The sequence below is a fragment of the Eulemur rufifrons genome, chromosome 19 (genome assembly GCF_041146395.1).
Source record: "Eulemur rufifrons isolate Redbay chromosome 19, OSU_ERuf_1, whole genome shotgun sequence".
NCBI classification, from domain to species: domain Eukaryota; kingdom Metazoa; phylum Chordata; class Mammalia; order Primates; family Lemuridae; genus Eulemur; species Eulemur rufifrons.
Window position 1 is genome coordinate 60,092,668 of NC_091001.1, and position 18,092 is coordinate 60,110,759.

Genomic DNA, 18,092 nt, shown 5'->3' on the forward strand with positions numbered 1-18,092 from the left:
CACGACTGGCCCGCAAACTCAACCTCTGAGCTCCACCACTTATTGAACTTGAGGAAAAGCCTAATTCTCCTCCAAACTGCAGGTTGACTTTGCACCTTAATTTTTCTTGCTTCAAAATTGTCCCAATGGCCTTCTAGAGTCCATCTGCCTTGGCTGGCAATTCTCTGACCCTTGGAGGCAGCTGGAGTAGATAGGAGAACTTGGGATAAAGTGGGAGGGGCAGGTGAAGAATATTTAAAAGTCCAAATTGTCTCGGTAACGAGGATCAGTACTGTCTTCTGGGGCAACATCTTGGGCTTTTCCCCTCCCTCAGAAAAGCTTCAGTGTCATCACATAGAATTTGCTTCAGACCAACCAAGCAATTCTCCTGATACTGTCACTCAGGGCTTTTCCCGGTCAATTCCCCAAATTTCCCACTTAGCAGGGCTGGTGGCTGGCAGGTGGCTGTGTTTGCAATGGGAAGAGCTCTGCTCCTGGTGACTCTGCCCATGGCATGTCCCCAGTGGCCTCTTCATCCACGTCCTCTGAAGCCTGAACCCCTCTTCCCTGGTTCAGACCTGGGCTGACGTGACCATGCGTCTCGTTCAGAGTGGGGCCAGCACTCAGCCTCCGTCTCCCTCCCATTTACTCGGCACACGCCGGGGCCCAGCCCTGCCTTCCGCCCAGCGTCCGTTCAGTCTCCCTCCCTCACCTCTCCTGCCCCTCTCCTTTCTTCTGCATTTCCTCTCTTCCTGTGCCTTGTGCAGGGGAAGTGGCCTTCAGGACCTTAATGAGTTCACTTCAAAGCTTCTTTAGAATAAAATGCTGCCTGGGTCAAGGCCTCTGTGTGCGCTCTTTCGTTCCTGGTGGTACAGGTGAATGTGTGGGAAAGGCAGTCGGCTTTACTGGATGTGAAGTTCTGGGGTAAACTCAGGAAACAGTTGGGGGGTCAAAAATCACAAGGAATAGGAAAGCTCAAGCCCTGGAAATGCTATAAAAGCAGAGTCATTCATTCTGTGACCAAAAAAACAAGAACAAAACAAAAACAAACAAACAAACAACAAGGAAGTTGGCAGGGAGACTTTTGGAGATCTAGAGTGGAAACACAGAGGTAGAAGAAAAGAGGGTCTGAGATCTATGAGGGTGGCAACGAACTGCCCTGCTGGGGGTGGTCGGGAGCCCTAGCCAGGTGGGGTCTGCAAGGGAACCAGTGGTAGCCCCTGAGCTCAGGGCCCAGCCCCAACCAGCATGACAATGTCAGGAATGATGCTGACAATCCCAGAAGCCAGGGTGCTTTGTAAGGGAAAGGGAAAGGGAAAGGGAAAGTGCTAGACAACCAACACACACACACAATACCCAGGTAACAGTCTATCTTCCAAAGCACTGGGAAAATAAAAGCAAAGAAAGTGTAGCCCATATAATATGAGAAAAAGAAAAAGCAAGAGAAAGAAAGAAAGAGGAAGAAACCAAGAAAGAACAAAAAGACTAGATAGGTAGGTTAAGGAAGCCTAATAACTAAAAACTAAAATATTATAGTACATGTCCACAAGAGTTAGGATTAGTCAGTCAGTAGGGGTGAGTCAAGTATTTTTTTTCTGTCCTTCTTTTATATCCAAATACAAAAGTATAGATTTTCCAAGAGTATTTTATTGCAGCAGTGAGAGGGCACGTGAAGTATTGTCATCTGACTGAGCGACTGCTTTTGGAGGAAACATTCACAGGTTACCCATTAGTGATAGAGTCCGTGTGTTTTCAAAAAGAGAATTTTTATTGCTCTATAGAAGTTTAAAGCAAAACGATTTCATAAGGCTTCCTAAGAAAGAGACACGTAAGCTGAGCCTTGAAAGAGAAGCGGGATTTAGGCAATCAGGGGCACAGACAAGGAAAGAGTGGGAACAGAAAGTGCGACATGGACACATCTGAGGCGCTGGGAGAAGCCGTTGGTAACTGGAGTGCGGTGTGAAATGAAGCGGGGCAGGGCAGGGCAGCCGGACATAATTGTTTGTTTGTTTGTTTTAAAGAAAGATGACAAATGATTTATTGCATTTAAGAGCTTAACTGCCTCCAGGAATAACAAGATCCACCGACAGGCACTAGAACCACATCCCGGAGGAAAACATTGGCCACACTTCTGTGGTCCTTCCTTCACACTGAGCAGTTTCAGGTAACATCCTGTATTTTGAATTCTACCCTCTCCAGTTAGAAGTGTAGTTAGCGTTTACAGCCTTCCTTGCGGAAAGGTGCAGGTATGTAACCGAGGCCCCATCAGTCACACTGAACCATGAGAGACCGTTGATTTGTCCTGGTGCTTGTTCAGGTCTCAGATGGGATTAGTGTGGCTGTTCCTGGAAGCGTCTCAGTGCTACTGGAGCATTCTTCCTGCCAGCATAGATGCCAAAGCTTGACTCTCTGGTCTTCTGAGAGTCCATAAACTACCTAAAATCTTTTTTAAAACAATTTTTGATTTTAGGATAATTTTAGCTTTACAGAAAAATTGTGACAATAATACAGTGCCCATACACCCCTTCCCATTTCCCCTACGGTTAACATCTTACATCAGTATGGTATGTTTGTCACAATTAATGAACCAATATCGACACATTATTAACTGAAATCCATACTTCATTCATATTTCCTTAGTTTTTCCCTAATATGTTTTTTCTGTTCTGGGATCCCGTGTAGGATCCTGCATTACATATAGTCATCGTGTCTCCTGAGGCTCCTCCTGGCTGTGACGGTTTCCCAGACTTTCCTTGTTTTTGATGACCTTGACAGTTTTGAGGAGCACTGGTCAGGTATTTTGTAGACTGTCCCTTAACTGGAATTTGTCTGGTGTTTGTCTCATGATTAGACTGGGGTAATGTGTTTTGGGAGGAAGACCAGGAGATAAAGTGCCATTCACATCACATCACATCATATCACATGACATTAAGGGTACATACTATCAAGATGATTCATCATTGTTGATGTTGACTTTGATCTCCAGGCTGAGGTAGTGTTTGCTGTTTACTCACCATAAAGTTACTCTCCTCCTCACACTTCCATATTGTACCTTTGGGAAGGAAGCCATGACGTGCAGCCCACACTTGCAGGGTGGGGAGTTATGCTCTACCTTCCTGAGAATGGAGTATCTACAGAAATTACTTAGACTGTTTCTGCACTGGAGATTTATCTATTTATTTATTCAAACATTCATTTATTTCAGTATAGATTCATGGATATTTATCTTATATTTGGATTATAATGCGATACTACTTTATTGATTTTCTTGCTCAAATGATTCCAACTTTGGCCATTGTGAGCTCTTTTAGTTGGTTCCTGTGTCCTTGACTTACTTCCATCACATTTTTTAATAAAAAGCACCTCCCTACTTTTTGGCTCCTGTTTGCAGGCCTTGGGTCTTTCCTTTTCATCAACACTGTTGGATCTAGCTGCTCTCTGGAAGACAACTAACCTATGAGGTAGGGGTTGATTTGGATGACTGAAACCTTCCTGGGATTTCTGCAGTTAGAGGTCTGTAGTAGCTAAACTTTTGGATCTCTAGGAGCAACGCTGTATCCTTCGACAGGGACAGGAAAAACAAATGTGTGAGTGATTGCAGCTGTCAAGTGGTTCTGATATTAACGTATAGAATGTCCATTTGTTTTTGTCCAGCCAGAGAGCAGAGAAACCTCTCAGCAAGGACACAGCAATCTCCTGGTTTTTATTCCCTGCTGGCAGATAGTGTTCTTATGGGAAATATAAGAGTTGGGACCCCAGGAGTTGGGGAGTGGTGGGGGAGGGACAGGGAAGGTGCATGTGGGTTTCTAATTTTCCCAGCAGCATTTATTGAAGAATGTGTCCTTTCCCCAGTGCAAATTCTTGTTGGCTTTGTTAAAGATCAGTTGGCTGTAAATATGTGGCTTTATTTCTGAGTTCTCTATTCTGCTCCATTGATCTGTGTGTCTATTTTTTATACCAATACCATGCTGTTTTTTGTTACTGTAGCCTTGTAACATATTTTGAAGTCAGGTAATGTGTTGCCTCCAGCTCACGTTTGTTCTTTTTGCTCAGGATTGCTCTTTTTTTTCTTTTTGCTCCAGATTGCTTTGACTATCTGGACTCTTTTTTGGTTTCTGACCCTACTTCCGACACCAAATGTGTGATTTTTTTCCTGACACCAACCAAAATTCCAACACAGGCTGGGCATCAACAGTTCAACTGATTCTGACACTAACTCCCAGAGTTAGCACAGATCTCACAAGCTAAAGCATCAGTCCCACAAGATCACCCTGACTTAGGATGCCGGTTACAAGTGGGGCCCCCAGGTGACCCACACTTCTGCCTGGCTGACTATAAATCTGGGGGTTCCCATAATACCCCCTCTAGTGATAATTCACTAGAACAACTCACAGAACTCAGGAAAGCACTATGCTTACTGTTAGAGTTTATTATAAAGGATGCAAACAACCAGATGACGAGGTATAAAGGGCAAGGTCCAGAGGGGTCCTGAGTGCAGAAGACTCTGTCCCTGTGGAGTCAGGGTTTGACAGTCTCCTGGCACGTGGATGTGTTCACCAACCTGGAAGATCTTTGAATCTTGTTTTCAAAGAGTTTTTATAACCCAATCTCCAGCCTCTCTCCCCTACCTGGAGGTCCTGGAGTGGAGAATTGGGGTGGGTGGCTGAAAGTTCCAACCTCTAAGCACATGTTTGGTCTTTCTGGGACCATCCCCTCATCCTAAAACTGTCCAGGGGTCCACCCTGAGTCATCTAACTAGCATAAACCCAGGTGTAATCATAAGAGGCTTGTTATGAATAAGGAAAGACACTCCTACCACTCAGGAAACTCCAAGGGTTTTAGGAGCTCTGAACCAGTAACCAGACAAAGATCAAATGTATTTTTTATACAGTCATTCCTCGGTATCCATGGGGCATTTGTTCCAGGACCCCCATGGATACAAAAATCCACAGATGCTCAAGTCTCTTATTTAAAATGGTGTAGTATTTTTATATAACCTACGTACATCTTCCCATATACTTTATCTCTAGATTACTTATAATACCTGATACAGTGTAAATGCTATGTAAATCATTGCTATGCTCTATTGTTTTCTGATCTATATTTTTTTATTGTTGTACTTAAACAATTTTTTATCCTTCAAAATATTTTTTATTCTTTTTTTTTGAGACAGAGTCTCACTCTGTTGCCTAGGCTAGAGTGCCATGGTGTCAGCCTAGCTCGCAGCAACCTCAAACTCCTGGGCTCAAGCGATCCTCCTGCCTCAGCCTCCTGAGTAGCTGGGACTACAGGCATGCACCACCATGCCCGGCTAATTTTTTCTATGTATATTTTTAGCTGTGCATATAATTTGTTTCTATTTTTAGTAGAGACGGGGTCTCGCTCTTGCTCAGGCTGGTCTTGAACTCCTGAGCTCAAACGATCTACCCGCCTTGGCCTCCCAGAGTGCTAGGATTACAGGCGTGAGATACCGTGCCCGGCCTTTGCAACTTAAATACTTTAGAAAGGGAATAGTTCCAATGAGATGGAAAAGAATAACGAAAGTGAGAAAGCAAATGTGAAAAAAAGTTAACAAGTAGAGAATCTCAGTGAAGGGGATACAGGAGCTCTTTGTTACTGTTCTTGCAACTTTTCCTGAAACTTTTATTTACTTCAAAATGAATTTTTAAAGAAAATTTTGGGCGTATCCGTTAAAATTTTCTGTGTAAATGTATATTTGCACATATATTGTGTATATGTATCTCCGGAAGCTCGGACTGCAACCCAGACTGATTAAATCAGAACTGGGGGGATTGGCACCCCAGCATTAAAACACACGTACACACACACACACACACACACACTCCCCCGAAAACTCCCCAAGTGATTCCAGTGTGAACGCAAATTTGAGAACCAGTGCTGTGATCCAGAGTTCACGACACTCACCTGCGGGGCTTGTTAGAAGGATTCCTGGCCCGGCCTCCAGAGCGCGGGACCCGGTTTGGAATCAAGGCGGGCAGGGAATGGATGCAGGTGGTCCAGCCCCCGCCCGGGCCTCGTGCTGCCCCAGGTGCCCGGGTGAAAGGCCGGGCCGCCAGGGCCTCCGCGCCGCCATGGACGCCGCGCCCGAGCCCCCCGAGCCCGGCCTGACGCCGCCCGCCCTCCTGGGCGCCCCGCAGGCCGAGGTGCTGGAGGACGTGCTGCGGGAGCAGTTCGGGCCCCTGCCCCAGCTGGCCGCCATCTGCCGGCTCAAGCGGCTGCCCTCGGGATGCTATTCGTCGACCGAGGACCTCCAGTTGGTGTTGGAGCGGCGGCGCGTGGCCAACGCCAAGGAGCGCGAGCGGGTGAGGGGTCCCCAGGGCCACCTCGGCACAGCCTTCCCACGACCCCGGCCTAGAGGGGCCCGACTGCCCCACCCATACCCGCTGCCCACCACAAACAACTGGTCCATACCCGGTGCACCCACTCACCGCCCACACGCTGGCCCCGAGGCTCCTTCGACCTCCCGAGGCCGGCTGCGTCCCTAGCTTGTCGGGAGAATGACAGTGGCCTCCTTATCCTCCACTTTTGTGCAGCTGCTCTTTGCCGGCTGCTGGGATGGCCGCCTCACCTGCTAAACCCTCCCGAACGGGCAGGAACCGCTCCGGGAGGGGATGGTGGGGAGCCCCTGACGACTTCAAAAATGTCTCCCTTGGCAGGTGCTTTTAAAAGCTTAGCGCACAGGAGTTGCGCTTAAATGTCACAACCATAGGCGCTGGTTGGGTGCCTGGGGCGCAGCGGGTTCCCCCCACACTTTGTCCCTGTCCTCTGCATCTCGGCCTCGAAGCAGATACGGGGTGAGAGGAGAAGGGAGCCTGATAGAAGTTACTTTTAAGTAACGTTACACAACGCCCCAGTGTGCACCCAAACTCCCACTCAACCCCTGTCAAGAGAAAGTGACTTTTCTCGGTCAGGCTAGGGACGCCGTAACTCACACACGGGAATGATCCCGTGGGCCGTGATTGGAGCGGCATCTGCTGGCAGATTTTAGTATCCCTAGCGAAACTCGGCCCCAAACTTGTCCGCTGTGGTCTCCTTCCTGCCCTTCGCACTCTGTGGGTTTGGTTTCAGCAGAGGCGATCCTAGAGAGGGAAGAGAGATGGGTGGAAGAGAGAAGGAGAGCACCTTTAGGCCTGGGACTTGGGAAGTAAGTTCTGCTGGGGGCTGTTCCTAGACACCCCAGGCCCTTTAAAAATGCAGTTCCAGTGAATCAGGTAGGAGCTTGCTTTGGGAAAGGGCAAATATAAGGAGAAAGGACCAAGGAAGAAGGAGAGACTTAAGGGAAGTTGAGCAACTTGAAGAGTGGAGAAGTGTGCTTTTACCAGGCACTAGACCCTTTATAAACATTGTCCTGTGATCTGATTTGGTGGCCCTAAAATGAGATTATGATCTAGTATTTCAAGTGGCCCTTCCCATCAGGAAGGAATTGTCTTTTATAGGGATTAGTTCTGTTTTCCTTTTTTTTTTTTTAATTTCAAAATATTAACGGGGTACAAGTGTTCTTGTTACATAGATATTTTATAATGCTTAAGTCAGGGCTCTTAGTGTGCCCATAGTCCTGGTTTTATCCACTAAGAAAAACTAATGACCTTTATTCTTTAATGATAAAGTTAATATACCTAGAAAATATAGAAATGTCTGAAGAAGGAAAGGAGACACTCATAACACAGATATAACTACTGTAAACATTTTTGTGTATGTCCTCCCAGTCTTTTTTTTCTAGTTGTGTGTGTGCATATATATAGTTTTACAAAATTATCCAGTACATATTTTTGTAATTTTTTTACTTATCATCAAAAGCACTTCTTCATATTCTTAAGTATTCTTTCAAGGAACTATTTGCCTGTATAACTTAGTCTCCTATTTTTGGGCATGTTTACTGTTTGCAGTTTTTTTACTGCTGTGTAAATCCCTGTGTGTGTCTGTTAATTGCCTTGGAATAAAATGCTAGAAATGGAATTATTGGGACATAGGCCACGTACAATTTTACAACTTTTGATACAGGGTGCCCAGTTGCATTTTAGAAAGGTTTACTAATTTTTTTTACCCTTCTTACAGGGTATAAGCCTGTTTTCTTTTTCATGCAATACCTGATGCTGGGTATGATAAGCAAAACAAAAATGTTACCAGCATGGTACATGAAAAATGGTATCTAATTTCTGTTTTAGTTTCTTTGATTATTAAAGTTAAATCTTTTCATACATTTACTGGTTGTATCCTCCCGTGAACTGGCTGACCATGCCCCTTGTCCACCTTGCTCCAGGGTGGGAAGGAACTCTCAGTGTAAGTATATTGGCTTTATGGTGTAGTGGGAGCCAGTTCTCCCAGGGCCCATGTCTTCCAGGGGGATGATCATCAGAGTTACAGGCCTTCAGAGCCAAGGGATTAGACTCTGGAGAACAGAGAAAAATAAAAAAGAAGGAACCTTTGAAGTCTCACTAACTCTCTGGACTCTCACACTTGACTCTGTATCATTAACTCAATACTGGGGTTGAAGAGTTAATGGCACAGTGCTTGGGTAGACAATAATTGTACATTTTATTCCTCATCAGCATTACCACTTATTGAGGACTTTCTATGTGCCAGGTTTGGGTGCAGTGTTTTATGTGTACATTATGTCACTTAATTGCCTTCCAAAAGCTACAAGATAGGTATTTTCCCCTTTGCAGATGAACAGACTGGGCCTTAGAGAAATGAACTATCCCACACACACCTGTAAATGGTTGCCCTGCGTTTTAAATCCAGGTGTAGGTGACTCAGAGATTTTAGCCACTACTCTCAATTGCCCCTATATTATAAAGCAGTGGGCTTGCTCTCATAGGAAGGGGGGCAGAGGTTGGCATGAACACACACACCTTCCAGCCTGTCCACTCAAAGTGCTCATTTTGGGCCATTCCCTCTTCCTTTGAACTGCACTGCTGGTGGAGCAGTGACTTTTGGGGCACATGCCTGTTTAGATTTTCCACCCAGACAAAAGGGCTGTTGAAACGAGCCCTCACAACCCCCTTCCATTGCTTGGGGTGATGTCTCTACAAATTGGCTTCTCTTTGTGTCACTGTGCCTTTTTGTTTTCTAGATAAAAAATCTCAACCGTGGTTTTGCCAAACTGAAGGCGCTTGTGCCATTTCTTCCCCAAAGCAGGAAGCCTAGCAAAGTCGATATCCTTAAAGGTGCAACTGAATACATACAAGTTCTCAATGATGTTTTGGAAGGAGCCAAAGACTCAAAGGTAAAGTTTCAAGAATTTAGCACAACTATAGCCACTATTTATTGAGCACTTTCTATATGCCAGACATGGTGCCATACAATTTCCATAGACTTTCCAGTTAATGTTTATAACAGTCCTCTGAGCTATTTATGATCTCCATTTTACAGAGGGGGAAGCCAAAATATAGGTAAATGCCACACAGCTAAGAAATGTCAGGACTGGGATTTGAACCCAGCTCTGCAGGAGCTTTGCAATTGAGTCCCTGACCATCTATACAGTTACCTCCTGTCACTGTCCAGAGCACCTACCTTCTAACTGCGGAATCTTTGATAGGACCATGACAGCTGGGACTTAGTAGGACACCCACAAACGCACTTTGTGGTGCTGGTTTACCTTCAGCAGCATGAACATCAGACAGGACACAGAAAGGAAGAGGCATTTCTTTCCCCAAGGGAACTCCCTTAGGAGAGACATCCCTGGGTGGCCAACCGAGCTGGAGAGCTCAGCAATGGTCTGGTGACCAATCTTGTGGGGTTTGTGACCATTCAGTGGAACAATGTAAATCAACCTGTTTTGTAAACTGTGAAGGACCACAGTGTCACCACCATTAGAGTGGGATGGCTCAGAAGTGTCCATTAGGCAGAAAGAGCTGTGGGCTGATTTATACTAAATTCCTTTGTTATCATTTTTTAAAATGTCTTCCCACCAGATAAAAATAAATAATATTAACTTGTTTCATGGAGAGGCAAATACTGAAGGCCTGGAAATGGCTCAGTCATCAGGGGAGATAGCATATGAAGAGAGAAAAGGCCTTAAACATGAGCCCTAAGTGACATCATGGCAGGAGGAAGGAGGAGTCATTCATTAGGGGAAGGTGGCAGGAAGATGGAGGAACAAGAGGGGTCATAAACTTGAGGAGGAGAGAATCTTGGGAAACTGAGCAGGGGCAGTGTGAGAAGCTACTGAGAGGTGGAGGAAGGCCAGGCAGGAGAGGCAACCAGGGCCCGGGTTTGCAACGGGAAGAGAAGTTGGCTGGAAGTCAACTCAGGGGAGGTTGAAGGTGCATTACTGGCAAATATGTGGAGTCCAAGCAGAGGAAAGTGGCAAACTTCAAGTCCATTCATCCTGGATGTCTGAAAGTAGAAAGAAGGATTGAAAGAACAGAAGGGAGAACAGCCGTTAGATCAAGTGAAGGTCATTCCTGAGTAGCACTATGATCTGTCTAGGGAAAGAAGAGAAGGAACGATACTAGAAAGAAGAGAAACAATTATTCTAGAAACCTAGGGCAGAAATAGTCAGGTATACAATAGTACTTTTGTATTTTTTTTCTTCCCCACTAATCCTAGCCAGGTGACTGCTAGGAGGATATGTTCTGCAGTGGCGGGAATGGATTGCCCATAGGCCAAATTGGATGGTCGGGTTGGGGCATGGTCATAGCGTTTGGACATATGCAGGTGGCTAACTTAGTTTTTCCTTGCATGTTAATTGTGTAACATACGTGCTTTGTGCTGTGTTCATTATAAAATATAGGACCTGTCTATGCTATAATAGTTTTAATACAGTTATCGATTGCACAATATTTTAAGGCTATAGAGGAACAAAATACAATCAATTGAACAAAACTTTTCTCTCTGTAATAACTTAAGCATTGCCCTTATCACTTAAATGAAACCTCATCGTTAAAACTTTGACATATATGGATTTAAATCCTGAAAGTCTGATTGTCATAGTATACTGTCTGACAACTAAATATGGTTTCTAGAAACAAGACCCAGATGAACAGAACTACAGCAACAATACTTCTGAACCACATATATCTTCAGCTAGAGAGCTATCAAAAAACACCCAACGTACCAGCTGTGCTGCTGGCTTGAAGAATGAGAGGAAAGGGCCCTGGGCAGATGGTGGCGGTGGTGAGCCGGCATTCGCTTGTTGCCAGAGCTTGACATCTATGACTGGAGTTATCTCCCCGACTAGGAGCTTGGTAAAGTATTCCTTCTTAAATAGCCATGCAGATGTCAAAAAAACCCTCAAAACATATACCTTGATGAGGTATGTGTCATTTTCCATGCTAAAATATGATTAAAACAAGATAGTTTTGTGAAAGCACTTGAGTGGGGAGGCGGGGCTTGCTAGTTTGGAAGATTATTTTGTTCCTAAATTAATTGGTAAGCAGCTCAGGGGGCGGGGAAATTCCTCCAGAACCCCCCGATATAGACCTAACTTATTTATTTATTTATTGTTTTGGAGACAGAGTCTCACTCTGTTGCCCTGGCTAGAGTGCTGTGGTATCAGCCTAGCTCACAGCAACCTCAAATTCCTGAGCTCAAGCAATCGTTCTGCCTCCCGAGTAGCTGGGACTCAGGCATGCGCCACCATGCTCGGCTAATTTTTTCTATATATTTTTAGTTGCCCAGCTAATTTCTTTCCATTTTTTAGTAGAGATGGGGTCTCACTCTTGCTCAGGCTGGTGTCTAACTCCTGACCTTGAGTGATCCTCCCGCCTTGGCCTCCCAGAGTGCTAGGATTACAGGCATGAGCCACCGTGCCCGGCCTTAACTTATTTTTTAAATGACCCTATTTAACACATCAGAAGCTGTTCTGGACTCTGTGGTCTCCAGAAAAGAAGTAAGTAGCTTGTCATAAATAAAGATGCATGGTGATAACTACTTTTTTCTTTTTTGGCCTGGTTGTAAGGCAACATTTAAAAAGTAATAAAGGAATTAATTGTAACAGCTCTTAATACTTTGTCAAACTAAAGAGGCCACTGAAAGTAGCAGCATGTTTCTCCAAGCCCACAAGGTGGACTTTTTGGCCTTGCTGTGGATCAGTGTTACACAAATGAGGTCCCTTGCCACCCTGTAACATAATTACTGTTGAAATAAGGAAGGCTTGTAGGACTCTGAACCAAGCATACTGTAACACGTTCCTTGGTGTCATGTAAGGGACAGTGCGGGCTGTGGAGTCACAGTGATGGTTGTGGTAGGCAGTTTAGAATAGCAGTGGAGTGCAGGCTGTGGAGACACACTGCTGAGGTTCAAGCTCTGGTTTTACCACTTGCTAGCCGTGTGACCTTGCATGAGCAGCTGAATCCCTCTAATCCTCAGTTTCCCCATCTGTAGAATGGGTGTGATAATTATACCTACCTTGTATATAAGATAACTCTAAGTTGAAATGACATCATGTCCTCAAAGTATATAGCATAGCACCTGGCATGTCAGTGTCCCTTTGGACAGAGATTTTCAAATTTGCTTGACTCACCATAAGCAATCAATATTGATTAGTGAGTAGTAATAGCCGCAGGCTTCCCAGCTCTCTAGCACGTGTTTGGGGTTTTCTCGTTTGGCTCTCACTGATGCACTGATTTGAGGTCTTACAGGCTTCCTGATGGCTGGCTGGGGGCTAGCTGGCCTTGACTTCCATTTTTGATTTGATTATATTTTCTAAGGATTTCATTTGTGCATATGCTCACTCTAGATTTTCATATTCTGACCACTTGAGATATAAACCTTCCCTTGCCAGTTAACCCTTAGGAGACAGAATTCCTATTGCTACTATAGGAGCTGACATAGAATGACTGAGAACAAACAGAGTGAAAAATGTCCTTGAACCTGATTAAATTAATAAGAGTAACGCTTCCACAAATACTGGTATTAGTATGTACTAGATATTAAGGCCAGAATCTGACTTGCATTTAATCCTTCTTGGTCCTTGTCAAGTAGATAGATATCATCATGTCATTCTCATGGAGCCCTTCCTGGCTATACCTTGCTGCCGGTGCTGTTGGGCCTAGGCTGGGACAAGAGCATCCCCAGTAGCAGGGCAGGCCTGTCCTTGGCAACATCAGTAGCAAGTATGAACGGCGTAATTGACTCTGGGGATAGGCCACTTACAGTGCATCAATGTAAAGTGGGGATTAACATTTCTTAGTGAAAAACAGAAAAGTTGTGACAGGAATTTTCTTTAAAAAAGGAAATAAGACACTTAATTTTTGGTCTTTTTAGCTACCAAGTTTGTTGTTAATTGGAAGAGTGTGCTAATTCTTCAAATGAAGAATGAATCATGCATTTGAGATTTTTATAGACAGTGTATGTCACTTCTGTCAAGTGTGACTTCCAAGACCCGATTGTAAGGAGTGTCATTTTTGTAGAAGTATTCTAGGATTTCATTAGTTTTGTCAAGCATTTCTTATCCTTTGACGTTCAAATCATTCATTTTTAAAATAAAAAAATTATTCTGAAATAATAATCAACTTGTAGAAAGGTTGCAAGTGCAGCACAAATAACTTTTTTCCCTGACCCATTTGATCAGTTGTCAACCTGATGTCCCGTCAGCCCTAATACTTCAGCAGGCATTTCTCATACACTGGGACATCCTTCTACATAACCACAATGCAACTGTTAATACTAAAATCAGGAATGAATATCATTGCATTGTAATAACCCTCAGGTCCCGTTCAAGTTTCACCAATAGACCAGTAATGTCCTGTCTAGCAAAAGGACCCAGCGGAGAATCATGAATTATATCTAGTTGCCTATCTCTTTAGTCTCCTTCAGTATGGAACAGTTCTTTGGCTTTTCTGTGATTTTTATGATCTTGACACTTTTGAAGATTACAGGCCAGTTATTTTGCAGATGTATCTTGATCTGTTTCCTCCCCATTAGATTCAGATATGCATCTTTGGCAGGAATCACAGCAGCGATGCTGTTTTCTACTTATTGAGTCTAGAGGAGGCAGATTTTGATTTGTTCTATTTCTAATGACATTCATTTTGATAACTTGCTTGAAGTGGTGACTGCCAGGCTTCTCCACTTTAAAGTTAGTCTTTTTCTTGTGTAATTAATATTATTTTGTGAGGAGGTGCTTTGAATGGGATATCTAAATATCCCATTACTCATCAAATATTCCATATTTACTTATTAAACTTTTTATTTTGAAATAATTATAGAGCCACAGGAAGTTGCAAAAATAGTACAGAGAAGTCCTGTGCATCCTTAGCCCAGTTTCCCCCTATGGTGGCATCTTCCATGACTATAATATAATATCAAAACCAGGAAATTGACATTGGTACTGTGTGTGTGCGTAGTTCCGTGTCATTTTATCAAACATGTAGGTTCATGGAACCACCACTGCAATCAAGATGCAACTGTTCCGTCACCACAAAGAGCTCCCTCCTGCTGTCCCTTTATGGTCACACCCTCCCCCGCCCCCACCTCTCCACTCTCCCTAGCCACTGGTCTGTTCTCCATCTCATAGCTTGTCTCAAGAATGTTATAAAAATAGTGTAATATTTAGAGATTGTCTTTTTCCCACTCAGCACAATGCCCTTGAGATCATCCAAGTTATTGTATTAATCATCTGTTCCTTCTTTATATTGAGTAGTAGTCCATGATATGGATGTACCATATATAGTTTGTTAACTGTTCACTTAAATATTTCAGAACATTTTGGTTGTTTTTAAACGAATTTATTTTTTATATTAGTATTGATTCATGGTTTTCTATTTAATTCAGTAGATGGTTATATCATCATATAATGTTATATTTTATTATTTATTTTATTGCTCAGATTGTCCTCTTGCAGCCAGTGAAAGCCCCTTCAAGCGGGCTACCTTTCTATTTGACGTCTCAACATCATTCTTTGATCACTCCTTTCTGGCAGAAGATGTTCCAAGCTCATCTTGCACTTTCCCACCCTCAGCCCTGGAATTAGCTATTTATCTGAGGACACCCCCTGTGTATAACCCATCTCCCACTCCTGCTGCCATCGCCTCACCCCATGGCTATTCTCACCCCCTTGGGCTTTAGCACTCACGCCAGGCTGCCCCCCCACAAGAACCCCTCCTCGGCTCTGACATTCCACGCAGGTCCCCCCATGCGTGGGTGCCTCGACAGCCTGCTCAGGCTCTGGCTTGCCGAGTTGTGTCACCTGCACACATGGATGCCTGCCTTGCTCAGCTTGGGCTACTCCACCCCATGCTGAACTGCCCCTTTTCATGGACACCCTCCTTATCTAGTTGGGGCTGACTGCCCATGCCAGGTCCCCAACCTTTCCATGGGGGTGCCCTTCTCACCCTGATAGGGCTCTTCCACTTTTGCACTGGGCCACTCCCCCATGCGCACACCCCCGTGTCCACTTGGTCTCTGGTATCCTATGCTGGGCTGCCTCTGGCCGTGGATGCCATCTCACCCTGCTTGAGCTCTGATACCTTGCTTTGGGTCACCACGGCTCCCCCTACCTAACTGTGGCCCAACTAATGGCATTAGGACTGAATTGTTCAGGAAGGGGAAAGAAAAGGGGAAATTATTTTTTCTTTGAAGTCCCTATTGTGCAGGTATCTTTCTGGCTAGTTTTCTCTTTAACAGATTTAACCCAGATTCTTATTTGTATGTGAGTTGAGCAATTATTCAATACCACTTTTACTTATAGAAAGCTCGTATTTTATAATCAGGAAATAGGATGGGTTCAAGATAAAGAAGCCAAGGAAGTGATGCTCAGGTTGGCCTTTATTTGCCAAAAGCATCCGCATAAGGTTCAGCACAGCTTACCCAGAGGGGTGACTGCATAGGGTTTCAGGATCCTGGCCACATACCCTGACTGAAGACCTAGTGATAGCTGATGCGGCTCATTGGGCTGAAATGCTCATATGGAGCTTAAGATTTAGAAGCAGCTTAAGATTTGGAATGCAAGCCCTCTCCAGCTTCAGTTTGCAGAAGTGCCACCCTTCTCCCTGCTCTCAGAGAGGATCTGGGGAGTGGAATCCTGGTGGTGGCAGAGATGGGCATTTTTGAGGATTTGGAGATGGGGTCAGGGCAGGCTGTGCAAGATCAACAACATTCCTGGGAGGCAAAGTTCCGAATGAAGTACATAAGAATCTGCTGATGACAGGGTTGGAGATTAACTTCTGGGGCCAAAGCAGGTTCACTTGGGGACTGAATTGGCAAGTATGTCTGCAGACGGGGCCATGAGCCATGTGACGCTACTGCATTTGGTCTTGGTAGGACTATAGATTAATTTCAAGGTCCAGGAGAGGCTCGTCTAAAATTGGAGCTTCAAGATGTAGGTTTTTGCCATATTGGGGTTGGGCATTGCGGGGTGGCAGGATGCTCTCTCTCCTGCCAGTGTTTTCCTTCTGTTTGTCACCTGTGGCTATAGCTCAGGCATTTTACACCATGCATGGCTCTGAATTTTGTTCAGAGTTGCCCGTGATACTGTAGAGACTATGCTTCTAGACAAAGACCACCTGTGAAAGTCCATGGCTCTGCTGTGCCTTCTTGTTTCTAGGCCAGACGTGCTGGGCCATTTCCATTTAGAACCCAGGCCTTTTCGGGTCTCCCTGTCCCCACTCCCAGGGGGAGCTGGAATTTTCCAGCTAACTCTTAAAAACAAAACAATGATCTAAAATACACTAGACTATAGGCTGACACAATTCAATTATCCTTTAACCCTTCAGGTAATTATATATGAATTTGTCTCTTAGGTATAAAACATTCTAGATATGTAAAAAATTAAATTTTTTAAAAAGTAAAGCTTCTATAAAGGTAAGTCTGAACAAAAAAATAAAAGCATAGTTACATGTATGGTGGAAAGACTTTATTAAGATCAGAAAAAATAGTTACCCATACTTATTTTGTACCAGATACTGTTCCTGGCACTTTATACATGTTAAGCTAGTTAATTTTCACAAGCACCCTGTGATATACAATTATATTCATTTTACATGTGAGGAAAGTAAGGAACAGGAGTAACTTACCCAATATTCAGCAAGTCAATGAACTGTTGGTGTTGGAGTAATGGTGTTAAATCCTTTCATTCTACAAAATTCAACCTTGAAATATGAGAGTGGACTAGAAAATAGATAAATTAAAGCAATTAGTTGCAGTGTTTTATCATCCACAGTGATATACTTAATGGATTCCAACATCCAAACTCCCTGGCCATGATTTGAGTGACTTTATTTTTCAGTCATGAGTTTATTTTTTCTTTATGTTGAGATTTCAGAAAATTGAGAAGACACAAGATGATCTTACCACCTTAGTAAAACCACTGATGGGAAAATACTAAAATGCTTCCAGATTCTTTTCCTATGTGACTTAAAATAAGAAATTTTCATAGGATGCATAATGTGTGTGTCCTGTTTTGATTTTTCTATCACTGGCATGTTTAGATGACCTATTGAGTGGAACAATTTCCTAAGTGTCGGACACTTAAGTTGTTTTCAGCTTTTTGTTCTTATAAACATAGCAAATAATCTGACGTGTTTAGCCCTTTCTGTATTTTTGTTGCTTTTTCAGGATAGAGTCCCAGAAATAGAACTCCTGAGTCACAGGTAGGTCATTCCATGACTTGATGCATAGTGCCAGTTCATAATAACACCAGCTGTGTAAGAGTGATGATTCCATCACGTTCTTGCCACCAATGAGATCTATTAAAATGAAGGAATTTTAATGAGTAGAAAATGATATCTTTAAAGTTAAACATCTTTGGTTACTAATGAAATTAGATATTTTGCATATTTCTTTATTGTATTTCTTTTGTGAACTGTCTGTTGTTATCCTTTAGCCATTTATAATGGACTGCCTTCTCTGTTTCAGACTTCCACAAGTATGAGGAGTGAAAAGGCCCAGGGTTACCTTCTAGAGACAAATAAAAGCAGTCTTGAAAGTTTTGGAGTCTAGTCTTTTTCTCAAAAGCAGAAGTTTTCAATAATTCAAAGTTTAACAATTACCCTTTAAATAGCTTTGCCTGTCACAAATTTACTCAACTGTACTTTCTCCTTAACTTCATGCTTTGAAGAAATAGGCTTCAGAGACTTCAGCCTTTGCTGCTGACTGCTCATGAGGTTTCCATCCTCATCCCCTTAGGACCTACACCTAATCTCTTTCAT

At 43.7% G+C, this 18,092-nt stretch overlaps 1 protein-coding gene across 1 annotated transcript; it reads left to right on the forward strand.

Moving 5' to 3' along the window:
* Positions 1-6,068: 6,068 nt before the first annotated feature.
* FIGLA (folliculogenesis specific bHLH transcription factor) lies at positions 6,069-17,872 on the forward strand. Its single transcript, XM_069495102.1, has 5 exons — positions 6,069-6,302; positions 9,074-9,226; positions 10,968-11,189; positions 17,500-17,534; positions 17,800-17,872. The coding sequence occupies exons 1-5, from the start codon at positions 6,072-6,074 to the stop codon at positions 17,813-17,815; spliced, it is 657 nt and encodes a 218-aa protein (XP_069351203.1). The 5' UTR covers positions 6,069-6,071; the 3' UTR covers positions 17,816-17,872.
* Positions 17,873-18,092: the final 220 nt, after the last annotated feature.

Excerpts from the sequence above, each read along its gene's own strand:
- FIGLA (XM_069495102.1), top strand. The coding sequence starts at position 6,072 with ATGGACGCCGCGCCCGAGCCCCCCGAGCCCGGCCTGACGCCGCCCGCC. Across the intron at positions 6,303-9,073 it reads ACGCCAAGGAGCGCGAGCGG|ATAAAAAATCTCAACCGTGG; the intron begins GTGAGGGGTCCC and ends TTTGTTTTCTAG. Across the intron at positions 9,227-10,967 it reads AAGGAGCCAAAGACTCAAAG|AAACAAGACCCAGATGAACA; the intron begins GTAAAGTTTCAA and ends TATGGTTTCTAG.